Source organism: Arachis ipaensis, chromosome B10 (genome assembly GCF_059453495.1).
Source record: "Arachis ipaensis isolate K30076 ecotype BB chromosome B10, ASM5945349v1, whole genome shotgun sequence".
NCBI classification, from domain to species: domain Eukaryota; kingdom Viridiplantae; phylum Streptophyta; class Magnoliopsida; order Fabales; family Fabaceae; genus Arachis; species Arachis ipaensis.
The window spans coordinates 141515471-141536165 of NC_142435.1; the positions used below are offsets into that span (position 1 = coordinate 141515471).

The window sequence follows — 20695 nt, forward strand, 5'->3', positions numbered from 1 at the left end:
CATACACAGAGTTGGGAAGGCTAGTTTCTCTGACACAGGTAAGCCGAAAATGAAAAAATATGTGCTTTCTCTGTGTTTTGATGTTGTTGTTAATTTAACATTCACCAAAGTTCAGGCCGTTTCTTTCGAATGCAATCTGTGGCTATGAACGCCTCTGTTTTGGGCTCTGTGCTAGGGTTTGATCAGTTACTAGGTTTGTTACGGTGGAAAAAAAAAGGAAAAATTCAAATCAGAAATGATACCTGATGTTATTTCTCAGTCTTCTGCAGTGCAGCTCATGGAAACTTTCATCAATTTTCCTTTTTCTCGTTTTTATTCTGATTACTGTTGATTTGTGCTGGTTTTGTTTCTTAATTGTAGAAGTTTACCTGATTCTTCAATCAAATTGATGGTCGTACTTGTTGCTATGTTTTGAAAATTTGTTTAATGAAAAAAATTATTGGTGAAAAACTGTCTGAATTTTAGTGATGTTCTCATGCCTTTACTTCGAAAGAGCAATTTGATGGGTTGTCCTGATCAAGCCATTTGTGTATTATTAAGTTCTGTTTAAATCATACAAACTATTAAATCGGATCCTTAAAGGTCACCAGATGGATGAAATCTTTAGCTTGTATTTACTTACAATGGGTATCATTTTTGTTTCTTACTTATCCTCACAATTTTTCGTCATCCGCATTGCATTCAAGACATTTTTTAAGTTAGGATTAGCTAGTGTTCTTAAATTGGACTAGTGTTCTATTATCTATTTTTCATTTTTTGTCTTAGCTTATTAGTTTGCCAATTATAGCACAGTTGTATTCTCACCCTTGTCAAGAAGCCAATTCTCATTTAAACTGGAACAAAACTGAGTTTTTGGTTTTCCCATGAACCACTGTTTGCTGGTGTGACTATAGATAGGTCCACCTTGCGTGAGTTGTTGGGAGCAGTGAAAACTGTGAACCATTTCGCTTGCCTCTATCTTATTGAGCACTTCATGATGTTTCTAATTTCATTTTTTAGTGCTGTCTGTCCATACTTGGCATTGGAGACATGTCGACAGTGGCATTTGAGTAACAAAACTGTAAACCTGATGAGGAATGGAAAGATGCCTACTGTCTCAATTGAGCAGGCCCAGAATAATTACACCAAGGTTAGTGATCATCTTCAAACTGAAAGACTACTTAAGATATGATGTGGGTTGATACAACATTGTCCTAATACACTTATATATACCAATAATCTAGGTCAAGTATAGTACCAACTTCCATTAGCCAGTCAAGGTTGCTAACATAATGAGTCTCAAAAAACAAGAATATCAAAATTCTAACCTTGATGTTTAAGAGAAGAAATTTTGTTCTGCTTCATGGTGACATTTCCTTCTTTCTGTTAATTAGTCTTAATAAAAGAATGTGATCTCTGATAGCAAATTATCTTGCATTTGTATGAATTTTAGGCTGTAAAAGCGGGTCTTCTTAAAATCCTTTCCAAAATGGGGATCTCATTGCTTTCAAGGTATGTGATTTATGTTAAAGAGCTTAAGGGTCAAAAGAAAATAATATTTTCTTGTGTTTTGATTCTTTTCCTTCCTTAAGGATGTCATGCTTATGCTTTTTTTGACAAGTCAATTTGTTAATTACTTCCATGTATGCAGTTACTGCGGTGCACAGATTTTTGAAATCTATGGATTAGGAAAGGAAGTTGTCGATCTTGCATTCAAAGGAAGTATGTCAAAAATTGGGGGATTAAATGGCACTTCTTCATTCTGGAAATGAAGATATGTAGGCAGATAGCTATTGAAGATACAAAAGCTAACTTTGCTCCGTTGAAAGGCTTTACATTCTATATTCTGTGAAAAGCATGGTTTCCTCAAGATTTATGTTTAACGCAATGCCATATACTAACATCATTAGGCACCCTTTTAAGAGTTACAGTGGAAAAATAAATAAATTGCTCGAGTGGTTTTCAGCTTTGTCATCGAAGTTCCTCTGCTACATAATTACATAATTTTTGTATTGTGGCACTATTTCTATCCAATATACACTGCCTAGTTTCATAACAATTAGGTAAATCCTATGCCACAATTATGTGATATCTATGTACTTATGCCATAGCTCGTGGTTGCCATAACCGTTGGGCTTTAAAGATGGAGAAGACAAGAACACAGAACCGAGGAGAAGAGAACAGAGTGAGCACTGTGGCCTTCAAATTTGGGGATTAGGGTTTTAACTTCAACTGAGGGACCAAATTGATGCGGGAGAGTTTACTCTGCCACATCAGCTAGCCGGTGTAAAGCCCACGTGTCACGAAGGCTGCCAGCTCAGCTTTCCGGTTGCGTCAGGTGTCCAGAAATTGCCGGAAGGACAACTTTGAGTCCCGGAGTGCAAGTTCGGGGATGACTTTGAGGAACTTTTAAGTTCAGGGACTACTATGAGGCTCGGGTGCAACTTTAAGGACTACATTGAGACTTATCTCTTAAATTTGACACAAACAATTTGCATATAGCATTCGATTTATGTAAGTTAAGAACGGATTTAATATTGTCCCACCATTAATGTTGACTAATATAAAAATTTTAAACGGATTGATTGTTACAATTTTAAACGGATTCAATTTGCATATAGCATTCGATTTATGTAAGTTTTAAACGGGTTTAATATTGTCACACTATTAACGTACGATTTAGAGTTATGAATAAAAAGAAAATTGAGGAGAAAAAAAGTATTACAAAAAGATTTTGGTTATGTTTTTCTAATACATAGAATATGACTTAACTAATAACGTTATTAACATCCACGTCACTTATTCCGTTAATTATTATTGCCAAATTTAACGGTTGAACAGCATTAAACCTGTTTAAAATTTTTTAAAACAAAAATAGAATGTTTAAAACATTAGAGACCAAATTAAAATTTTACCCCGTCACTAGAACCAAAAAAATCTCTTACCCTATTTATATATGTTCTAAGAGCGTGCTAATATTTCTTTTGATGTAAAGGACATAGGTCTTCCATTTAGGCCTACTTATAAAATGAAGGCAGAAATTAAAATTCAAAACCCTAAATGACCATAGTCATAATTACATGGTCCTAAAAGCCTTCTTTCATTAGGAGTGGCAACGGAGTGGATATGGGCGAATTTTTGCTCTACTTGACCCCGCTCCGCCGTATAACAACCCGTATAAAACCCGCTCTACTTTTACTCGCGGGTAGTAAAACGTTGAACCCTAACCGCCCCTACCCGCCCCACTTCTATAATTATTAAAATCCAATAAATAAAATTAAATTTCAAAATTTATATAACCATCATCACATACATAACATAAATTAAAGTAAAAATTTAAATATGATACAATATTATTAATCATTTACTAATTATTTTACATATATTATACATATTATATATTAAAATTGTATATATTATATATAGCGGGGCAGGTATTACCTAAACCCGACCCCACCCCTCCCAAGAACCCGTCTTGCTAAAAACCCGCCCCGGTATAGAGCCCGTCCCGAGCAGGTAGGGACAGAGTGGGTACCCGCGGATTCGGGTGGTATTGCCATCCCTATCTTTCATGCATGAAATTGTTGAAGAATGAGATACTAAGAACTTCACTACTCACTCGTTTTACTCATATCAAAATAATGAAAATCGTTGTCCATGAATAAGACAACACCACTAACTTCCTCACACTTTAATTTAAAAATGCTAGAACTATATTGTCATATTGAAAAGAAACCAATCCAAATTAAGCATACCATTAATTGGATAATAAGATCCATAAAAAGATGGGTGTTATATATGTTTCAATCTAGCTTCCTCAATAAATATGCAACTTGAACTTCCTTTGTCAATGGCATGATCCAATCACTATATAGATCAGCAATTAATCTTGGCTTAATCTTGTAAACTGGCTCAGTTTTATGTTCCTTCATATTTACAACTACTTCCTGACCATAAGTCTTGGCCTTCATCTCCACTCTCCTTTTAATTGCCTCTTCGACTTCGGGATACGTTAGCAATTCCATCAACTTGTCCTTGTCCTGCAAAGTAACCACAACAACATCAAATTTCATTCCGTGAAAAATCCAGTTAGTATAAAAATGGTTAAAACAGCTAAGCATGTCCAACAAAATTGGCATCATCTACCACTAAAAAAATCGATTTATATACGATGATGAACTTCACTTTATGGCAGTGATAGAATTGGTTCACAATATGCAAGAAAACCAAAGGAACTCTGCACTATTTGAAATGTTGGCAGACCTAGAGGTCACAATGTTGGCAGTTGAAAACATGTATACCACTGATAAGAAAGAAGAAAGATAACACGAATCGCATCAAAGTCCAGCCCTTTGACAAGTATTACCTGTGCAATAATGGCAGCTTTATATTCATCCGGGGCAGCTTGAAATTTAGCCTCGGCTACAAATTTGCCATAATGAATCCTCTTTGAAAGCGCCTAGAGACACAAGAAAAAGACAGTTCTGAGCAATAAGAATCAGAATTGTGAACAATCCCATTTAGAGGGAGAGAAATTTCTGAACTCTCTAAAATAAGGAATGACAGAAGTACCAGTTTGCAACAGATTGTATGTCACCTAACTATTGTGAGGGGAATGATTTTCGCTAAACAATCTCCCGATTGTATATATGAAAATTTAGAAAGTCTGATATGAAACTTAGCAGAAGTACTTAGGTAGGCATGCATGCATGCCTAATCCAAAAATTATATGGTTTGAGGAGCCATCTTGTGGAGAGAGATATTGTAGGTATCTTTACAATTTCTTTTAAAAGGTGAGATCCTACTAAAACCAATCCTACTGACTATACAAATGTTTCAGCGGTATTAAACCAATTGTTCTCCACATTGAACATGTAAAAAGTTAAATACAAAAAAGAAAGAGAAAGGTGAAAGAGAAACAGATCAATTCAAAGCTACAATGTGTACCTGCAAGCACATTGTGTCGCAAACAGCAGTGGATCCACAATTACCATCATCACCTTCTTTTACTAGTTGCGGGATAAGAACTCTGAAGTATACACTCCAGACTTGATCGTTTATATTGATAGAATCAGCAATAGGATGCAATACCTAGTCATGTATACAGGCAAGTTAAGTGAACATGAAGCAATAAGCACAATACCCATTAATAAATTACAGCAAAAACTTAGTAAGGAAGCAATCAAAAGATTTACCAAAATGGAAGAACTCCAAGAAATATCTTATCATCTAATTAAACTGGTAAATGAATATGAGCATGTTCTCAAGCGAAAGAAATTTTAAATGAGAGGACTAACTTGTTTGAAATTAAGCTAGATCCTTTCACTCTCAAACTTACTGTTCATCGTTACTGTGTTCAATGTTTTTGGTTGAAATGATAAGATAATAAATACTACCATAGAAAAGGCATCCCCCTATTTGGAAGCCAATTAGTCACACAACAATGACAAATCATTTTCTCACCATGTAGCCAATGAAGTAAATGAATTGATTTTATTATGTCCTAGTATAAACCATACCTAGTATAAACAAGTCTTTCTCTCTCTACCTTTAAAAAATGAGTTATTCTCAATTTGATCTACTATTCTTACTGAATACTGATGCTCTGAGTCTCCTCCTCATATAACCAACTTTCTCTCTAATGCATGAATTTCTAAACATATTTGTTTGATGTGGTCCCTCGCCCAGCACAACATTCTCATATCGTTATGCAATAACGAGATTTTTTTTTTTTTTTTTTGAAATGTTAACTAACATTTAGTTTCAACAACATTGCACGTCTTATTGTTCTGCACAATTTTCTAAAAAGCTTGAGTGACACTTCTCTATCACAAACAACATCCAAAACACTGATTCATATCATCCATTTCCCATGGGTCACATCACCTATTTTTCCATCATTTTGGATAATGGACTTAAGACAGTTAAATTCCCTAACTTGGTATCCAACGTTTCCTTTTCATAAAACACCAACTTCCAATTTACCATGAGAAATTCTTGGGAGCCAATAATTTATAGTATTTTTTGTCATCATTTGACCAGCACAAATACTAAATTATCTTTAACAAGTAAATTTTACTAATTCATGTGTGCAAACTCTGAAAAATATGGGTGCAAACTGTATTGATTCATGTGTGCAAATTCTGGTAAATATAGGTGCAAATTATATGTTTCTTGTGTGCAAATTACTGGCCAAGTGCTGGCTAAAATTGATAATATTTGCTGGCCATGAAGCACTGCTCATTTACTATATTAGGAAAGAGAAAACTATCATTTCAAATTAATCACAAAGGTCTCCGGTCCAACACTTAACACTTTCGTGGATTATTACTTCAAAATTGGCCTCTCATGTATTATAACTTTTAAGCCAAGTTTTTAATTCAGCTTTTATAATCTACAAAGATAACCAAAAATAAATAAAAGAAAAAATCTACAAAGATAATTGTCAATGCCATCCATAGGCCTAAACGAGCAGTGTCAAACTGTCATTACTAGTGTTTTAATGCCAATTCCCTGACCTACCTTGCTCTAAACTTCTAAATACTGCCAGCTTCTGCATAGCAAGGATGGACTTATTATATTTGTCAATAATGTTGCTGAATACAACGAATTTAGATCAAAGTGCTGTAACTGAATTTGGTATTCTAGAAAATAAAATTCAACTTGACAATCATTGATGAGAAAACAAATGGATTGAAAACTCACAAAATACGGGGTAACATAATAACAAATCATGGATAAGCATGAATCTAATCCAGCAATCCCTCAATTTTCCCATAAATGGTTATTATTTAGAATTTTATTCTCTAAAGTGCCTCCTTCACTTAAGAAGGTCTAGATCGAGTCAATTCAGTGGCAAAACGAAATTTTAAGGGAACTACCTTGATTATTTGTTAAGGCAAGCTCTTTACCTTAGGATATTGCAAAGGCGGTAACAATGGTTCGGGTAGGCCATCTGGAAAGAAAGGATGTTCATCAGGGCTCTTGTATCTGCCTACCTTCAATGCAATAAAATCAGGAATTAGAATTTTCACTTCTTTTTTTTTTAATCAAAAAACTTTATTTCATTACTTCAGGCTTAGGTTAACTCCGTCTATGTTACACTTGCGGTACATAGCCGGTCCCAAGCCCGGATAAAGGAGGAGGGTTGTGTTAGGTCTTCGACAACCAACATAAAAACTTAGTCGAATCTTCATGACATGACTTCAGGCTTAGGTTAATACCTTGGCATGAAGTTTCTCTGTTTCCCTGACCATGTATTCCACTAATGAGCCATGAAATCCATCCATGGAGAAGGCATCAGGGTCATATGTATCTTCATTGTAACAATATTGTGCTCGCTCCAGGAGGCCAAAGATTATACTATCCTCTTGACGAATTAATGAATGTCTTATATGATCAAGGGTCAGGTTTTCACTTTCATCAATCCTTTTCTTTGTTGGCATTGATCTGGAAAAAGGGTAAAAGTTAAGAGCCTTACATATAGATGTAAGAGCAGCAATAATAGTCTCCTTCATATAAAGACCTATTATGCACTTGTAATTTTTAAGGATGGAAGCATTCAATTCAATTACAGGAGAATTATGCAAAACTTATGAAATGATTGTTGAAATTGATTTTAAAAGACTGAAGGTATTAAGTTGGCAAACATAGTATCTTATGAGAATGCTATCCACCACTGATTCTACCTTAAAGGGAAAGAACACAAGACATGAACAAAATTCAGTAGTTAATTCAACACAAATTGCAACTACAAGCACCAAATCATCAAACTAAAACAGATTAAACAAAACAAACGGAAATTCAACATATGTCTATATTTTAATTGAAAAGTGAAATTCAGAATGCACTCACTCGGTGAAAGCGGCATTTGGTCGAATAGAAAGGGTGCATTTTTGGGAGAAATCTGAAAAGGGGTTGAAGGGAAAGGAAGGCCTTGGAGTTGTGAGAGGAAAAGAAGAAATGGGTCTTGAAGGATCACAGAGAGAACAAGGTGCAGCGAAGGTGGTTGAAGCTTTCAAAAGAAGCTTGGCCTCCATTGAAGAACAAAAAAAGAGTGAATTTTGGGAGGGAAGTTGGCAAAGAAAGAAGAAGAATAAGAAGCATTAACAAAATTACTATTCTTATTCTTCTTATTATTCTTCTTTGCGGGTTTGTTTTGTGGGTTGTTGAGCGTGGTAGGTGAGAAGAGAACGTAGAGACTGTTCTTCGGTGCTTCCACAGCCACAAGACAGTGACACTGACGCTGATTCCAAATTTCCAAATTTAGTTCAAAATGTTAAAAAAAAAAATAAAAAAATTTAAACATAGTTAATTTTATGTAAAATTGACTATCGAAAAAAAGAAGTTAAATAATTTAATTAATTTGACTAAATTTTTATTTAATAATTTTCAGTTATTAATTTTATGTGAAGTTTACTGTACTGAATTTAAAAAAAAAAATATTGCTATATTTTAGATAAAATTTAAAACTAATAAAATGCATCTCACCGTTTTCTATTTTTAATTTTAAGTAATTTAGGAAAAAAAATCATAGGTATCAAAGAATTTCCCTATGTATAAACACTCATAACTCATCATTGAAGTTTAAACACGCTCTTTATAATTATGAGTTAAGTGTGTGTTGGAAACTTGTAATGTAATTAAGTGGTAAGAAAAAAATTTTCTTCTATATGTATCCCATGGTAACACATGTTATCCACGTCAGAAGGTTTGTTGAAGATTCATTTCTAAATTTAAATATAAAAAACTTTTAAAAATTTGAACCAACTATCTTACTTATTAATGTGTTAACAAATTAATAGAAAATTAATTACTATTTTAGATAACACATATCTTAAGAGAAGATAATCAAAATATAGATAACTAATTTAATGTATACCTAACTCAACTAACTTTCTAAAAATTTAATTTTAAAATTTTTAAAAATTAATTTTGCCTTCAAAAAGTAAGCACCTTGCTACTACAATTTATAATGCGGTGACGCTCCTCTTTTTTTTTTTCTCTGCCGTGATACTGGGTTTTTCTCACTATTCACACCATCGTTCTCTGATGGTTTTTCACTGGTCATCACGTCGCTACACTCTCGCATACTCTCTTTCAAACGCTTCATACCAGAGTGTTGTGTCCTCTCCTCTAAACCTTCGCAAACTATTCCTTCTCATCTATACTTGCATGTCGCGGAGCCATCATCTCTGCGCCCATCTCATGTCGCCTCATCGTGCACTGCCCTTCTTTTTCTTCTTCTAAGTTTTGAATGATTCTTTTTATTAGTTTTAAATGTTTCTTTTTCTTTGGCTTCAGATGTATTTTTGTTATATGTTTTGGATGTTTTTTCTTTTTAGGCTTTGGATAATTTTTTATAAAAGTTTAAAATATTTTTTTTTCTTAATTTTCAGATATTTTTCAATAATTTTAGATATCTCGTTTTGTTAAGTTTTGGATTTTTTAAAATGATTTTGAATATCTCTTTTGTTAGGTTTTAGATGTTCCTATATTCGAAAGTGTTGCGTTCTTCTTACCATAATTGAAAGAATTTTGGATAATCATTTTATAATGATTTTGGATGTTTCTTTTTGTTACGTTTTGGATGTTTCTTTTCATTTTTTATTTTTTTTATTTACTGTAAAGGGGAATGAAAGTGAAATTACGACTATTCTTAAGTTGGAGTACTATTTTTTTGGTTAATAGACTCTTTTTTTTTTCACTAATTAACTACCATTGGTTGTATCTCTAATTGGTTATCTAGCAGAGTTGATATCTTAATTATAAGTAACATGTTCAACGGTAAATATTATGCATATATGAACAAAAATAATCTTTATAACTGAATATAGTAATATTTTATTTTGTCGATATAAAATATCAAGAATGTTAAATAACCAAACCTTTTTTCAATTAAGGTTAACTAAGTCAAATTTATATATGCGCATTTATTAAGTTTTCGTTCTCGTTTTCATTCTCATTCTTCTTCCTTTTCCTTCTCTTCCTTCACCTTCATTATCCTGGTCACCATCTCTTTCACTTCCTCCTCTTTCTCCTACTCCTTCTTCTTCTTTCTCCTCTTCCTCTCCCTTCTTTTTTTTTTTTTCCGTTTGATTTCTTCTTCTTTAGTTTAATATCATAAAATTAACTTAACGATTATAAAAACGACACAAGAATTTTAGTTAATGACACAATAAATCTGTTAAAAATAACACCAAAATTTTTGTAAATGACACAAAAACCTTAAAAGACCATAAATTTAAAATCTTAATTCACTCGACTAACAAAATATATTCAAATATGTTTTGGAAAAAAAATACATAAATTTATTACTAATAACACAAGAATGGATATACCTCTTATATATGAGTTCAATGATAATACAAATTAATTAAAATTTTGTGTCATAGTTAAAAAATTTTGATACTAAAATTAAAAAACTTTCTGCGTCACGATTAAAAAATTTTGATATTATTTTTCTAATAAATTTTACACAATTCAAATTTTTCTTCTTCTTCTGCTTCTTTTTCTTCTTTTACCTTCTCATAATTCTTCTTGTTTTACTCTCTTTAATAACGTGTCGCATTTAAGAAATTTTGATATCAAAATTAAAAAACTCCCTATGTTACAATTAGAAAGTTTTGGTTTCACCATTTTGACAAGAACTTTTGACATAATTAAAAAATTTTAAGTGTTATAGTTAAAAAATTTCAATGTTATTTTTTTAATAAATTATGCACAATTTAAAACACTCTCTCCTCGTCATCTTCTTCTTCACAATCAACACATATTTTTTTTTGTTTTATTTTTTCAAATTTTTTGTATATTTTACCCTCTTAATAAAAATAAAAATAAAAAATAAAAAAATAAAAAAATCAAATAAAAAAAAGAAATAAAAAATATTACAATAATTATCAGGAGAAAGAGAAAGAAAAAAAATAAAAAAAAAAAACACAATAACAACGATAACAATAAAAGAATGATAATAAGGTAAAAATGTGCGAAGAAGAAGAAATATATAATTTGCACACACGTTATATAAGTGATTTTTGTTGAATTTGAACTAATTTGATTGGATTTGATTGACAAAAATGTTTAAATGTGTAAGAAAATCGATAAAATATTTGAGAAAAATCTCAACATAGTTAACATCATGGAATTGATTAGCTACGGATAATAACAATTAATCTTTTTAGGGAAGATAAAATGATTGATAAATAGGTTTTTTTAGTATGTGGTATTTTGTTGGAAATTAACCTAAGATTATTAATCATAATCATTAAGTTATTAAAAGATTATAAAAGTTTTAATATAACAATTCATTTCTAAGTGTTTAAGAGAAGTGCAAATTGCCAATGAGTTATAGTTCAAATGGCAGAATTTTTTCATACTCACCTAAGAGGTCGCGAGTTCGAATTTCCCTATCTTTGATAAAAAAAAAAGTGCAAATTGAATTTATCAATATTGATAAAAACAAGAAGATTATAGAAGAAAAGTTGTATAACTTGACAAATCAAAATTAGTCAAATTACAAAAAAAAAAGGGTTAAAGTTTGTGATTAAAATTTATCACAATTATATCATCATATGTTAGCATGTTTATCAAGTAGTAAAATAAGTTACCAACTTGTTATGTTACAATCTTATAGAGATATTAGTTGGAGTTGATTAGAAATAATTTGTGAATAAGAAAATTAGCATATTTAAGTCTATAAATAGACATTAAATATAATGATATTATTCAAGTAAAGTATACGAGAAATGAGTTTAGATTGAGAGTTTTCACTTTTTTTTTCTATTTGAAAAATTAATAAAGAATAGAAATATGTTTTATTGTTGTAGTATTTTTTTTTCAATATATTATTATGTTATTATTGAAAAAAAATTATAGAAGTTATGTTGAATTGTTACGTTGTTGAGGTGTTTATGTGAGTGAGTAGTGAGCCAACTACTCAATTTGTCTAATTTGGTTTAGCATCTTTAATACTCAGTTTCAATTCAATTTATTTTGGAAAAGTATATGGAACCAAGAGGTTATCAGCCAAAAACTAAACAAAATCACATTAATTTATATTAATAATTAATTTTAAATTTTTTAAATTCAAAATTTAAAAAATTTAAAATTGATTAAGTAAACCTAATTAAAACCTATAAAAACCTTCTTTTTCTCTCTCACATTAACCTACCCACCTCTAACAATCAAATACACAGACCTCTCTCTCTCACCATCAGGTCCTCTCTACCTCCCCACCGCAACCCACTCCTCTTCTATCAGCGAGTCGTCAGAACCAACTCGGTTCCTGCCAGCCTCCGCACTCCCCATCACCGCCGCCACAACCTGCTTGTAACCGAAGAAAAATCTCTTCATCGCTGCCTCTATTCCCTGCATCGCTTGCAACACCTCCACCACACTCTCCTTCTTTTTCGCATAGACCCTCATCGCGCCCTCCACTATCCCCGACCCTCCCTTCGGATCAAACTCCACCTCCAATATCTTCGGCACCATCCTCTTCATCTCTCTACACATCTTCGTCACCTCCACTAGCTCCTTCGACCAGAAGCAATTACAGAGACTGTATATGGCTTCACCTGTTCAAGGCTAAGGTACCCCTCCTATTCCAACAGCAGCCGATTTATAATCCCAATCAACAACCTGGCCCAATTAACCACCGTCCTACCATGCAACCATTTCAACAAAGTTTGGCTCAGCAACCTTTCGCACACATGCCCATGTCTTCTATCACCGACATCTGCGTTTTAGGATATTAGGTACCGTTTTAATGATTAAAGGGACTGCAAATTACACACTTGATCTTAGCCAAAAGGAGTCTTTGAACAATTACAGAAATATAAAAAAAATATTCATTTAATATGAAAAAAAACATCCTAATACTTAATAAAAGAAATATCCAGTTATATTTTAGCAAAAATAATTAAATATCTATAAAATTTAAAAAAAATTATGAAATTCTTAAAGAAATAGAGACATTCACATTTGTAATACAAAAAAGTTCGAAAAATATATAAAAGAACATCCATTTAGTATGAAAAAGAAACATTTTGATACTTAGCAGAAGAAACATCCATATATATTAACTCGTAGAGATTTTGAATTCACCCAGAGATATTTAGCTGGTTTTTTACTAATACCCTTTTGGTTTCCTAGTATTTTTCATTTATTTTTTGTCCCACTGGTTATCTCTCACCATTTATAAGATCACATATCATAAATAGCTATTTGAGACTAAATATGACATTTATCACTTTAATATTTTATGTCCATTTATTTAAAATTTTATATAAAGTAATAAAATTTAATGAATTTTCTACCAAAATAAAATTGTTTCTATAAAGTTATCAATTTTATTTCATCAATTATTTTTAATGTAAAATAAAGTTTAAAATCAAATCACGTGATGTACATGTTAGATTTAAAATTCCAAAATACTTCTATTTAAAATTAGAGTAAATTATCATTTTTATCCACGAAAATTTTAAACATTGACAAATCTACTCACAAAAAAAAAAAGAAGTTACAATTTTACCCATAAAAAAATAGGTTTCACAGAACACAATTATCCAAATATTGAAAAATCACCTAAAAATTTTAAATTACTCTTTTTCTAACCCTAATCTTAACACCTCTTTTCTAAATCTCAATCCTCCTTTTATTCTTTTCATAAATTTTACCACAGTTCCTGATAGTTATGCAAGCAACATATCGAGGTGCATTGACTTAGATACTCTTAAGTTGAGTAGAATGCTAAAAAATATGATTATCATATACTTAGGGAGTAATTATTACTTTTAGCCATGCGAACAGGACTGCCTGATGAGGTCTTTACAGTGCTAATTGAGATGTGTTCATTCATTAGATGATTATGTGGCAAAGCATTAAGTGTCCCATGTCTGAAAAAGTTGCAAGATAAAATTGTCCTCACGTTATGCCACATGAAAAAGCTATTCCCTCTTTTATTCTTCACAGTTATGATTCACTTGATGGTGCACCTTGTAGAGAAAGCTAAACTTGATGCGTGGCTCTGTCAATTATAGATGGATGTACCCTATAGAGAGGTAAAATTATTTGCTTAGATCATAATTTATTAGTTTGTTGGATAGTATTTAATCTTTATTTATTGATAGGTATTTAGGATACTTGAAGTCATATGTGCATAACAAAGTACAATCAGAAGGATCTATAGCGCAAGGGTACTTAATGGAAGAAATTCTTACATTTTGTTCTAGATATTTGGAGAAAATTGAGACTAGATAGAATCGCCCTCGCCGAGTTGATGATGAACCAAACCATGTAGAATCAAACTCTTGGTTAAATATTTTGTTTTCTCAAGTAGGTAAACCACTTGGTGTTTCTTCATATTTCACTTTAACAGCCATTGAGAAGTTACAAGGTGATAGACATGTGTTAGCTAACTGCTTCATAGTTGACAACTATCTCTAGTGAGTATTTCATAATTTTCTAATTCATATAATTAAGATTCTTTGAATGTCCTTTAATCCTAATATTAAGACATCTATAGAGAGTTTAGAAGCATTATATAAAAATAATTAAGAAGTCATATAAAAAATACATCAGAGATAAACAAAAAAGTTTATAGAGTTTGCAAATTAGTTCTCTATTCGTGTGAGTTAAATTTTTCTTCTTTGAGGATATTTTTTTTCATTTTTCAGTATATGGACTTGATAAAATATTTGTCATGCTTTCTTAGATTGTTCAAGATCTTGATAAATTTGAAGAATCTAAGAGAACAGTATTTTTTAGTCTTGCCAAAGGACCGATTGACTAAGTAAGAAGATTTTATGCATATAATGTCAATGGATACAAGTTTAGGACTTTAGAACATGAAAAAAGTTTAAAAACTCAAAACAATAATATTTTCGGCACATTTAGAACAAGAAGCTACTTCCGCAATAGTGATCCCCATATGTGGTTTGGAGCGTAACCTTGTTTAAATGTGAATGGACTAATACCACTAACCCAAAGGCTATGAAATTAGATAAGTTAAGTTTTATCTCCATCAACTTTAGCAGATTTACAGATTAATACATACCGGTGAGCATGAGGATGATGAGTCATATATTAAGGTTTACGAAGTTTAAATGATTTATTATGTGGAGGATGGAAAAAAAAATGGTTGGAACATACCTATTCAAGTAAAGCCAAAAGACTTATATAATATGGATAATGAAGATGAAGAGATAATTTATGACAATGTAGATTATCCATCACAAGATTTGGAATAATTTTTTTCAGATAACATTTCACATATAACATAAGCTAGAGAAATTATACAGTGATGTAAATATTTTATTGCAAGTATTAGAGTGCTACATATTGTTTTCTTTCATAATTTTATATTTTATTATATATATTTAATATAATTTAATTTAATAGTTTTTTATTTTTTGGTTGTTAGTTGATTAAATTAAATATTATTATTTTATTTTTATTCTCTCATTTATATATTAATTATAAGTAATAGATATGTCTAAGAAAAAGATTATTTCTTTAAATAAAAATACATCTACTCATGAGTTTAATGATTCATCGTCCGTTCATCAAAATAAAGCCTCTCTCAATTCATAGAATTTGAAACTACTTTATCTACTGATTCAGAAGTTCCACATATTCAATTAATACAAGAAAAAAGTCCAATAAATACTAGACAATTGAATTTGAATATACGTTATAAACTTTTGTTTAATTATAGCACTATATATTTATAGATGTACAAAAAAAAAGTATAATAATGCATGGTATACCATTTGAATGATTTGATAGATGCAAATGGAATGATTAAAGAAGGTTACTTAAGATTGAAAGATGCGTGGGTACTATTTCGTAAGACTAAAATTGTTGTACATTAGAATAAGAATGACCAATTAATTGGTGAATCTGGTGGCCTTTTTAGACTTATTTTTGGGAGGTGTTGCTGGAAATTTTAAAAACTTTTCTATAAGTTATGAGAAATGGCTTTTGGTTCCAATAAAGCCATACAAAAATAAAACATATAAAGATATTATTCATGTTCTTCTCTCTTATCTAATTATTTAACAATAAATAAATTGTTATTAAATTTTATTTTGTAAACTACTATTTTTTTATATATCATTCTTTTATCTATTTACTTCTCGCAATCGACTTGTACGCATAAATGATAAAAAAAAAAAGGAAAATTAAAGAATTTTAAATTTAATAAATATTTAAAAAGAGACCCCTAACTGAAAAATAAGAATCGTTTGGGAGTGTAATATTAGATGTGTAAGCAAGGTCGGTGGTACGTAAGAGATAGATATGGTGAGTAGTAGTGAGTGGGTTTGTTGCTTGTCCATCGTATCATCTTTTATCTTTTCTTTTATCTATTTGCTACTCTATAGTTTATTGGATCATTTGAGTTTGATTCTATTAGTAGCGGGGCCTAGTAGAACTCTATGCTTGCATTGTATTCCTTTCAATTCATTTATTTCAATTTTGTCAAAGTTAACATCCATAAAATATTATTACTCACATAATAATGTTGGCTAATTAATAATCCACAACTAGAAAATAGATTAATACAGACAAATTTATAGGTAGATTTAGTCTTTTTTACAGACAAATTTTTGGTTACCGACGAAATTACCGACAGATTTTGTCCTTCCATAAAAGCCTCGTCGAAAATTATTTACCGACGGATTTTTTTCGTCAGAAAATTACCGACGGATTTTTACCAGTTACCAATGGATTTTTCCTCTATAAATTCTCCATCCATTTTTCTGAAACGTCGAATTTTCTGACAAATTTTTCGTCGGTAATTACAGACGAATTTTCCGATGAATTTTCTGTCGATAATTATAGACGGATTTTTCGACGGATTTTTCGTCGGTAATTGGCAACAGATTTTCTATTTGTAATTTGAACCTTGGAAAATTATCTCACACTTTGAATACAGACAGAAAATCTGTCTATAAATCCGTCAATAAGGTAAAATGGAATTTTTTTAGATTTTTCCAATTACAAAATAAACTTGTTTTCATACAAAATAAATATAAATTTAATACAAATTTTTATCTAATTTGTATTCGAATATTTATAATATTTTAAAAAATAAACAAATTCATTGTATTATCAAACTAAAAGAAAAGTACTATAAAAAAACAAGTCAATATAATTCAAAACATAAACAAAGTGTATTGATCATCAACTATTGTAAAACCCGGTCAAACCGTAATTAATTAAATAATAAATTAAATAGGAACGAATATGGTTAGAAAGTTTAGCAATTGGAAATTGATAATTTAAATGTGATATTTGGATTCAGTGAATTTTTCGGAGTCGGAAAACAGTTTTCTGTGTAAAAACGCGCACTGAAATTTTGACCGGCAGTACCAGCTGAGATCTGTCTAGTACTGCAGCTGAGAAAAGTGATTATAAGTAAATAAGGTTAATAAAATTAGGATTTGTAATTAGGGAAGGTAGAAATATTTAAAATATGATTTAAAGCGCTAATCTTAAAGATTTTGGCCCAAAGTTGAGCCAACGGACTAAACCAAGTGGATCCAAGCCCAGCATATATAAGCCTTAACTTAAAGCCATTCAGCCACCACAACCCTCATTTAGTGTGGTTGTTGCTGAAATGAAAAGAGAGAGATGAGAAGAGAGAAACCCTAACTCTCTTTGATCTTTAAATCATCATAACTTTCTCTCCAGAACTTCGATTGACGAGCCATTTATGGCCACGCATCGCTCTTCTCCTCCTCTTTGAGTCTATCTAAGTTTTGTGGTGAGTATCTAACTCTCCACTGCCTAGTTTTGATTTTTCTCTTATATTTCAAATTTGGTTTGGGTTTTGAGGAAATCTTGTGATTTTGGTTGTTTAGGAGTACTCTAGTATGAGCCATTGGTGATATTCATCACAAAATTTCGTGGGTTAAGGTAAAAAATCCTATAACCCTTGTGATTTCTCATTTTTATGAACCCTAGGTTGATGTATATATGTGAAATTGGTTATGTTAGTGCATTTGGTGATTTTGGTGCACAATTGGGAGGTTGGTGTTGCTTGTGGAGCCTTGGTGAGACTTGGAGCTAAGGTTGGTGGAGACTCTCAAGAAGAAGCTCAATTATTTTGGCTACAAGAGGTACGGTTTAAGTTTCATTTAAGTACTGTGTGGTGTGATGAGAATTCCTAGGCTAGATGCGCTTAGGATTAAGTTTGGATTGTGTAAATGGTTGGTAATAATATGCATAATTGATATGTAATGTAAATTAATGACTGGATTTAGAATTGTGTGAATTGTATGTTTGGTGTGTTGAGAATTTGATGAATTGGATAGTGAGTATTGGTTTGTGGAATATGCATTTAAATTGTGAATTTGGGCTAGAGGCCGTAAATTTTGGGCCGGGGGCTGGGAAGAGGTAAGGAAGGTAAGTTGATGTGTGTATTGTGTGATGATATAAGAGATTGGATGGATTTTAGATATTAAATGTGTGAATAATTGGTTTGATTATTGAATAATAAGGTTTGAGGAATTGAGGTGTGGAAATTGATAGTTTTGGGTGAAATTGTATAGATGAGGTAGGTTTGATTTTGGTTGAGTGTATTTATGTGGATGTGGTTGGGTTGTGGCCATTTGGATGAGTGAAAATGAATTTGGCTTCTGAACATTGAAAAAATTGGTGATTTCTATTTTTGGGTAGAAACTAATTTTTGACCAACTTTGGCGGTCCGTAACTCGATCCACAGAGTTTGGAATTCTTTAAAATTGGATTTTTATGAAAGTTTATTCAACAATCTTTCCAACGGTTCAGAAATAGATGAAAAAAGAATTTTGTAGAAGAAGTTATGTGTGTTTGAAGTTTGGGGTTTGAAAATGTAATTCTGCAGCTTTTTAACTTAGTAACAATTTTGGAATATCGTGCTGCCACGTGCACGCGTGGCCGAAGTGCACGCGTCAATCTCAATTTTTACTCACCCACGCGTGCGCCTGGCCAACGCGTATGCGTCGCTACACTGATGCGAATGCCTCGTAGAAAATCCAGAGAGTTGCGCGGGTACTGTGCTGGTTTTGTGTGAGAAGCACAAAACGCACCCACGCGTACGCGTGGCTGACGCGCACGCGGTACTCTGCTTTTCTGACTCCCACGCATGCGCATGGGCGACGCTCACGCGTCACTCTACTTTTCGGACTTCCACGCATACGCGTGGGTGACGTGCACGTTGATACAAGAATTATTGTCAGTCTAGAATTTCTCTTAATAGAAATAGAACTTCGTTGTAAGCATAGTTCCAAACTAACTAATAACTCTCAATTAAATTTTAAAGAATTGGTTGTCATAAAGTTCAACCCCAATAAAAATAAACCGAAGTATTCAAACCTCAGGTCGTCTCACAAGGAATGAGCAAACATGTGCATCAACATTAGTTAGAATTCCGGGATTGGGAGTCATGATCAAGAAATTAAACTACTAGACTTACCATGCAAGAAATCTTAAAGTGCAAGAAACTAAATCAAGTAACTAAGGCAAGGTATGAGCAATTTCAAACTAACAAAAGAAAATCTAATATAATTCTATTCTAGAACTAAGCAATTGACTATAACTAGAATTAAGCAATTGAAATTTTTGGGTTTCAAATATGAATAATAAAAGGAACTCTTGGCTAGGCATAGGAATTGGGGTCACCATCCTTGTCTAATAACCATATCTTGACAATTATGAGGAACCAAACTCACTAAGTCTACCTCCAAGAGCTTTAAGTACGTAATATCTACTCCTAAGCTTGAGGTACATCAAGTGGCTTGATCAATCTCAACTCATAAGTCCCAATCCAACTACCAATTGACTTAGTAGTGGATTAGTATCAATGTGTATCAACTTGACCACTAAGGGTTCTCAAATCACCAAATCAATTAAACCCAATGACTCAAGTTTACCCAATTTTCTTAGTCTAGGCCAAGAGTAAAGAAAACTACTCCATAATCAAAGGAAACATTTCATCAAACACATGGTATGCATTAATAGAAGATATAATCAAATTGCAAATAAATTGAAAATTGAAAGTACCCACTAACAATTATCAATGGAAAACTACTCAAATAACACTATTAATCATGGAAAACATCAATGTATCATTAACAATTCAAGATCCATAAGGTTCATAAAATGAATAGAAAATGGGAAATAACAAGAGAACACCAATCTAACATAAGATCTAAACAAAATTATATTAGAGAATTCAGATTAAGTAATCAAAACTAGAAATCAACAAAATCCAATTCAGAATTCAATAAGGGAAGATCAAATCAAACTAGATCTAGAGAGGAATAAGAGCTTCTCTCTTTAGAAGAACAAGAACAAAAAACTAGCCAAAATTATGTCTAAGTGTGTAATGAATGATCCCCCCTCTCCCCCTAGAGTTCCTGGGTCTTTTCCATGCAGAATCCAGCTGAATTTGGGCCTACAGAGTCTCAGAAATCGCCAGCCACAATTTTATTAATGAGGTCACATGCTGCTCGTCACACATATGCGTGAAGCATACGTACGCGTCGATGGGAAATTCGCCAATCCACGCGGATGCGTCACTCTCGCACGCCATGCCTAGCTCCTTGCACCCACGCGTGCGCGTTGCAGCCGATTCTCTAAAGCCTAATTCTTCATGTTCCTTCCACTTGTGCATGCTTCCTTTCTCTCTTCTAGGTCATTCTTGCCCTACAAACTCTGAAATCACTCAACAAAC

At 32.0% G+C, this 20695-nt stretch overlaps 2 protein-coding genes across 2 annotated transcripts; one reads left to right on the forward strand and one right to left on the reverse strand.

Annotated features, from left to right (window-relative positions):
• The first annotated feature begins 1035 nt into the window (after nucleotides 1–1035).
• LOC107624482 (ferredoxin-dependent glutamate synthase, chloroplastic-like) lies at nucleotides 1036–1751 on the forward strand. Its single transcript, XM_088496439.1, has 3 exons — nucleotides 1036–1129; nucleotides 1433–1491; nucleotides 1631–1751. The coding sequence occupies exons 1-3, from the start codon at nucleotides 1070–1072 to the stop codon at nucleotides 1749–1751; spliced, it is 240 nt and encodes a 79-aa protein (XP_088352565.1). The 5' UTR covers nucleotides 1036–1069.
• Nucleotides 1752–3618: 1867 nt separating this feature from the next.
• Nucleotides 3619–8238, reverse strand: LOC107623065 (chorismate mutase 1, chloroplastic). The gene is made up of 6 exons (XM_016325207.3): nucleotides 7834–8238; nucleotides 7203–7428; nucleotides 6891–6977; nucleotides 4927–5070; nucleotides 4346–4438; nucleotides 3619–4019 (listed from the first exon to the last, which is right to left on the reverse strand). Exons 1-6 carry the CDS (start codon nucleotides 8016–8018, stop codon nucleotides 3783–3785), a joined length of 972 nt encoding a protein of 323 aa, XP_016180693.1. The 5' UTR covers nucleotides 8019–8238; the 3' UTR covers nucleotides 3619–3782.
• Nucleotides 8239–20695: the final 12457 nt, after the last annotated feature.

What these genes read in the sequence shown, in the direction of transcription:
- LOC107623065 (XM_016325207.3), bottom strand. Translation starts at nt 8,018, where the DNA reads ATGGAGGCCAAGCTTCTTTTGAAAGCTTCAACCACCTTCGCTGCACCT. An exon ending in GCGACACAATGTGCTTGCAG is followed by an intron (nt 4,439 to 4,926) that starts GTACACATTGTA and finishes TTGTGTCTCTAG; the next exon opens with GCGCTTTCAAAGAGGATTCA. An exon ending in AAGCTGCCATTATTGCACAG is followed by an intron (nt 4,020 to 4,345) that starts GTAATACTTGTC and finishes GTTACTTTGCAG; the next exon opens with GACAAGGACAAGTTGATGGA.
- LOC107624482 (XM_088496439.1), top strand. Translation starts at nt 1,070, where the DNA reads ATGAGGAATGGAAAGATGCCTACTGTCTCAATTGAGCAGGCCCAGAAT. An exon ending in CCCAGAATAATTACACCAAG is followed by an intron (nt 1,130 to 1,432) that starts GTTAGTGATCAT and finishes TATGAATTTTAG; the next exon opens with GCTGTAAAAGCGGGTCTTCT. An exon ending in GGGATCTCATTGCTTTCAAG is followed by an intron (nt 1,492 to 1,630) that starts GTATGTGATTTA and finishes CCATGTATGCAG; the next exon opens with TTACTGCGGTGCACAGATTT.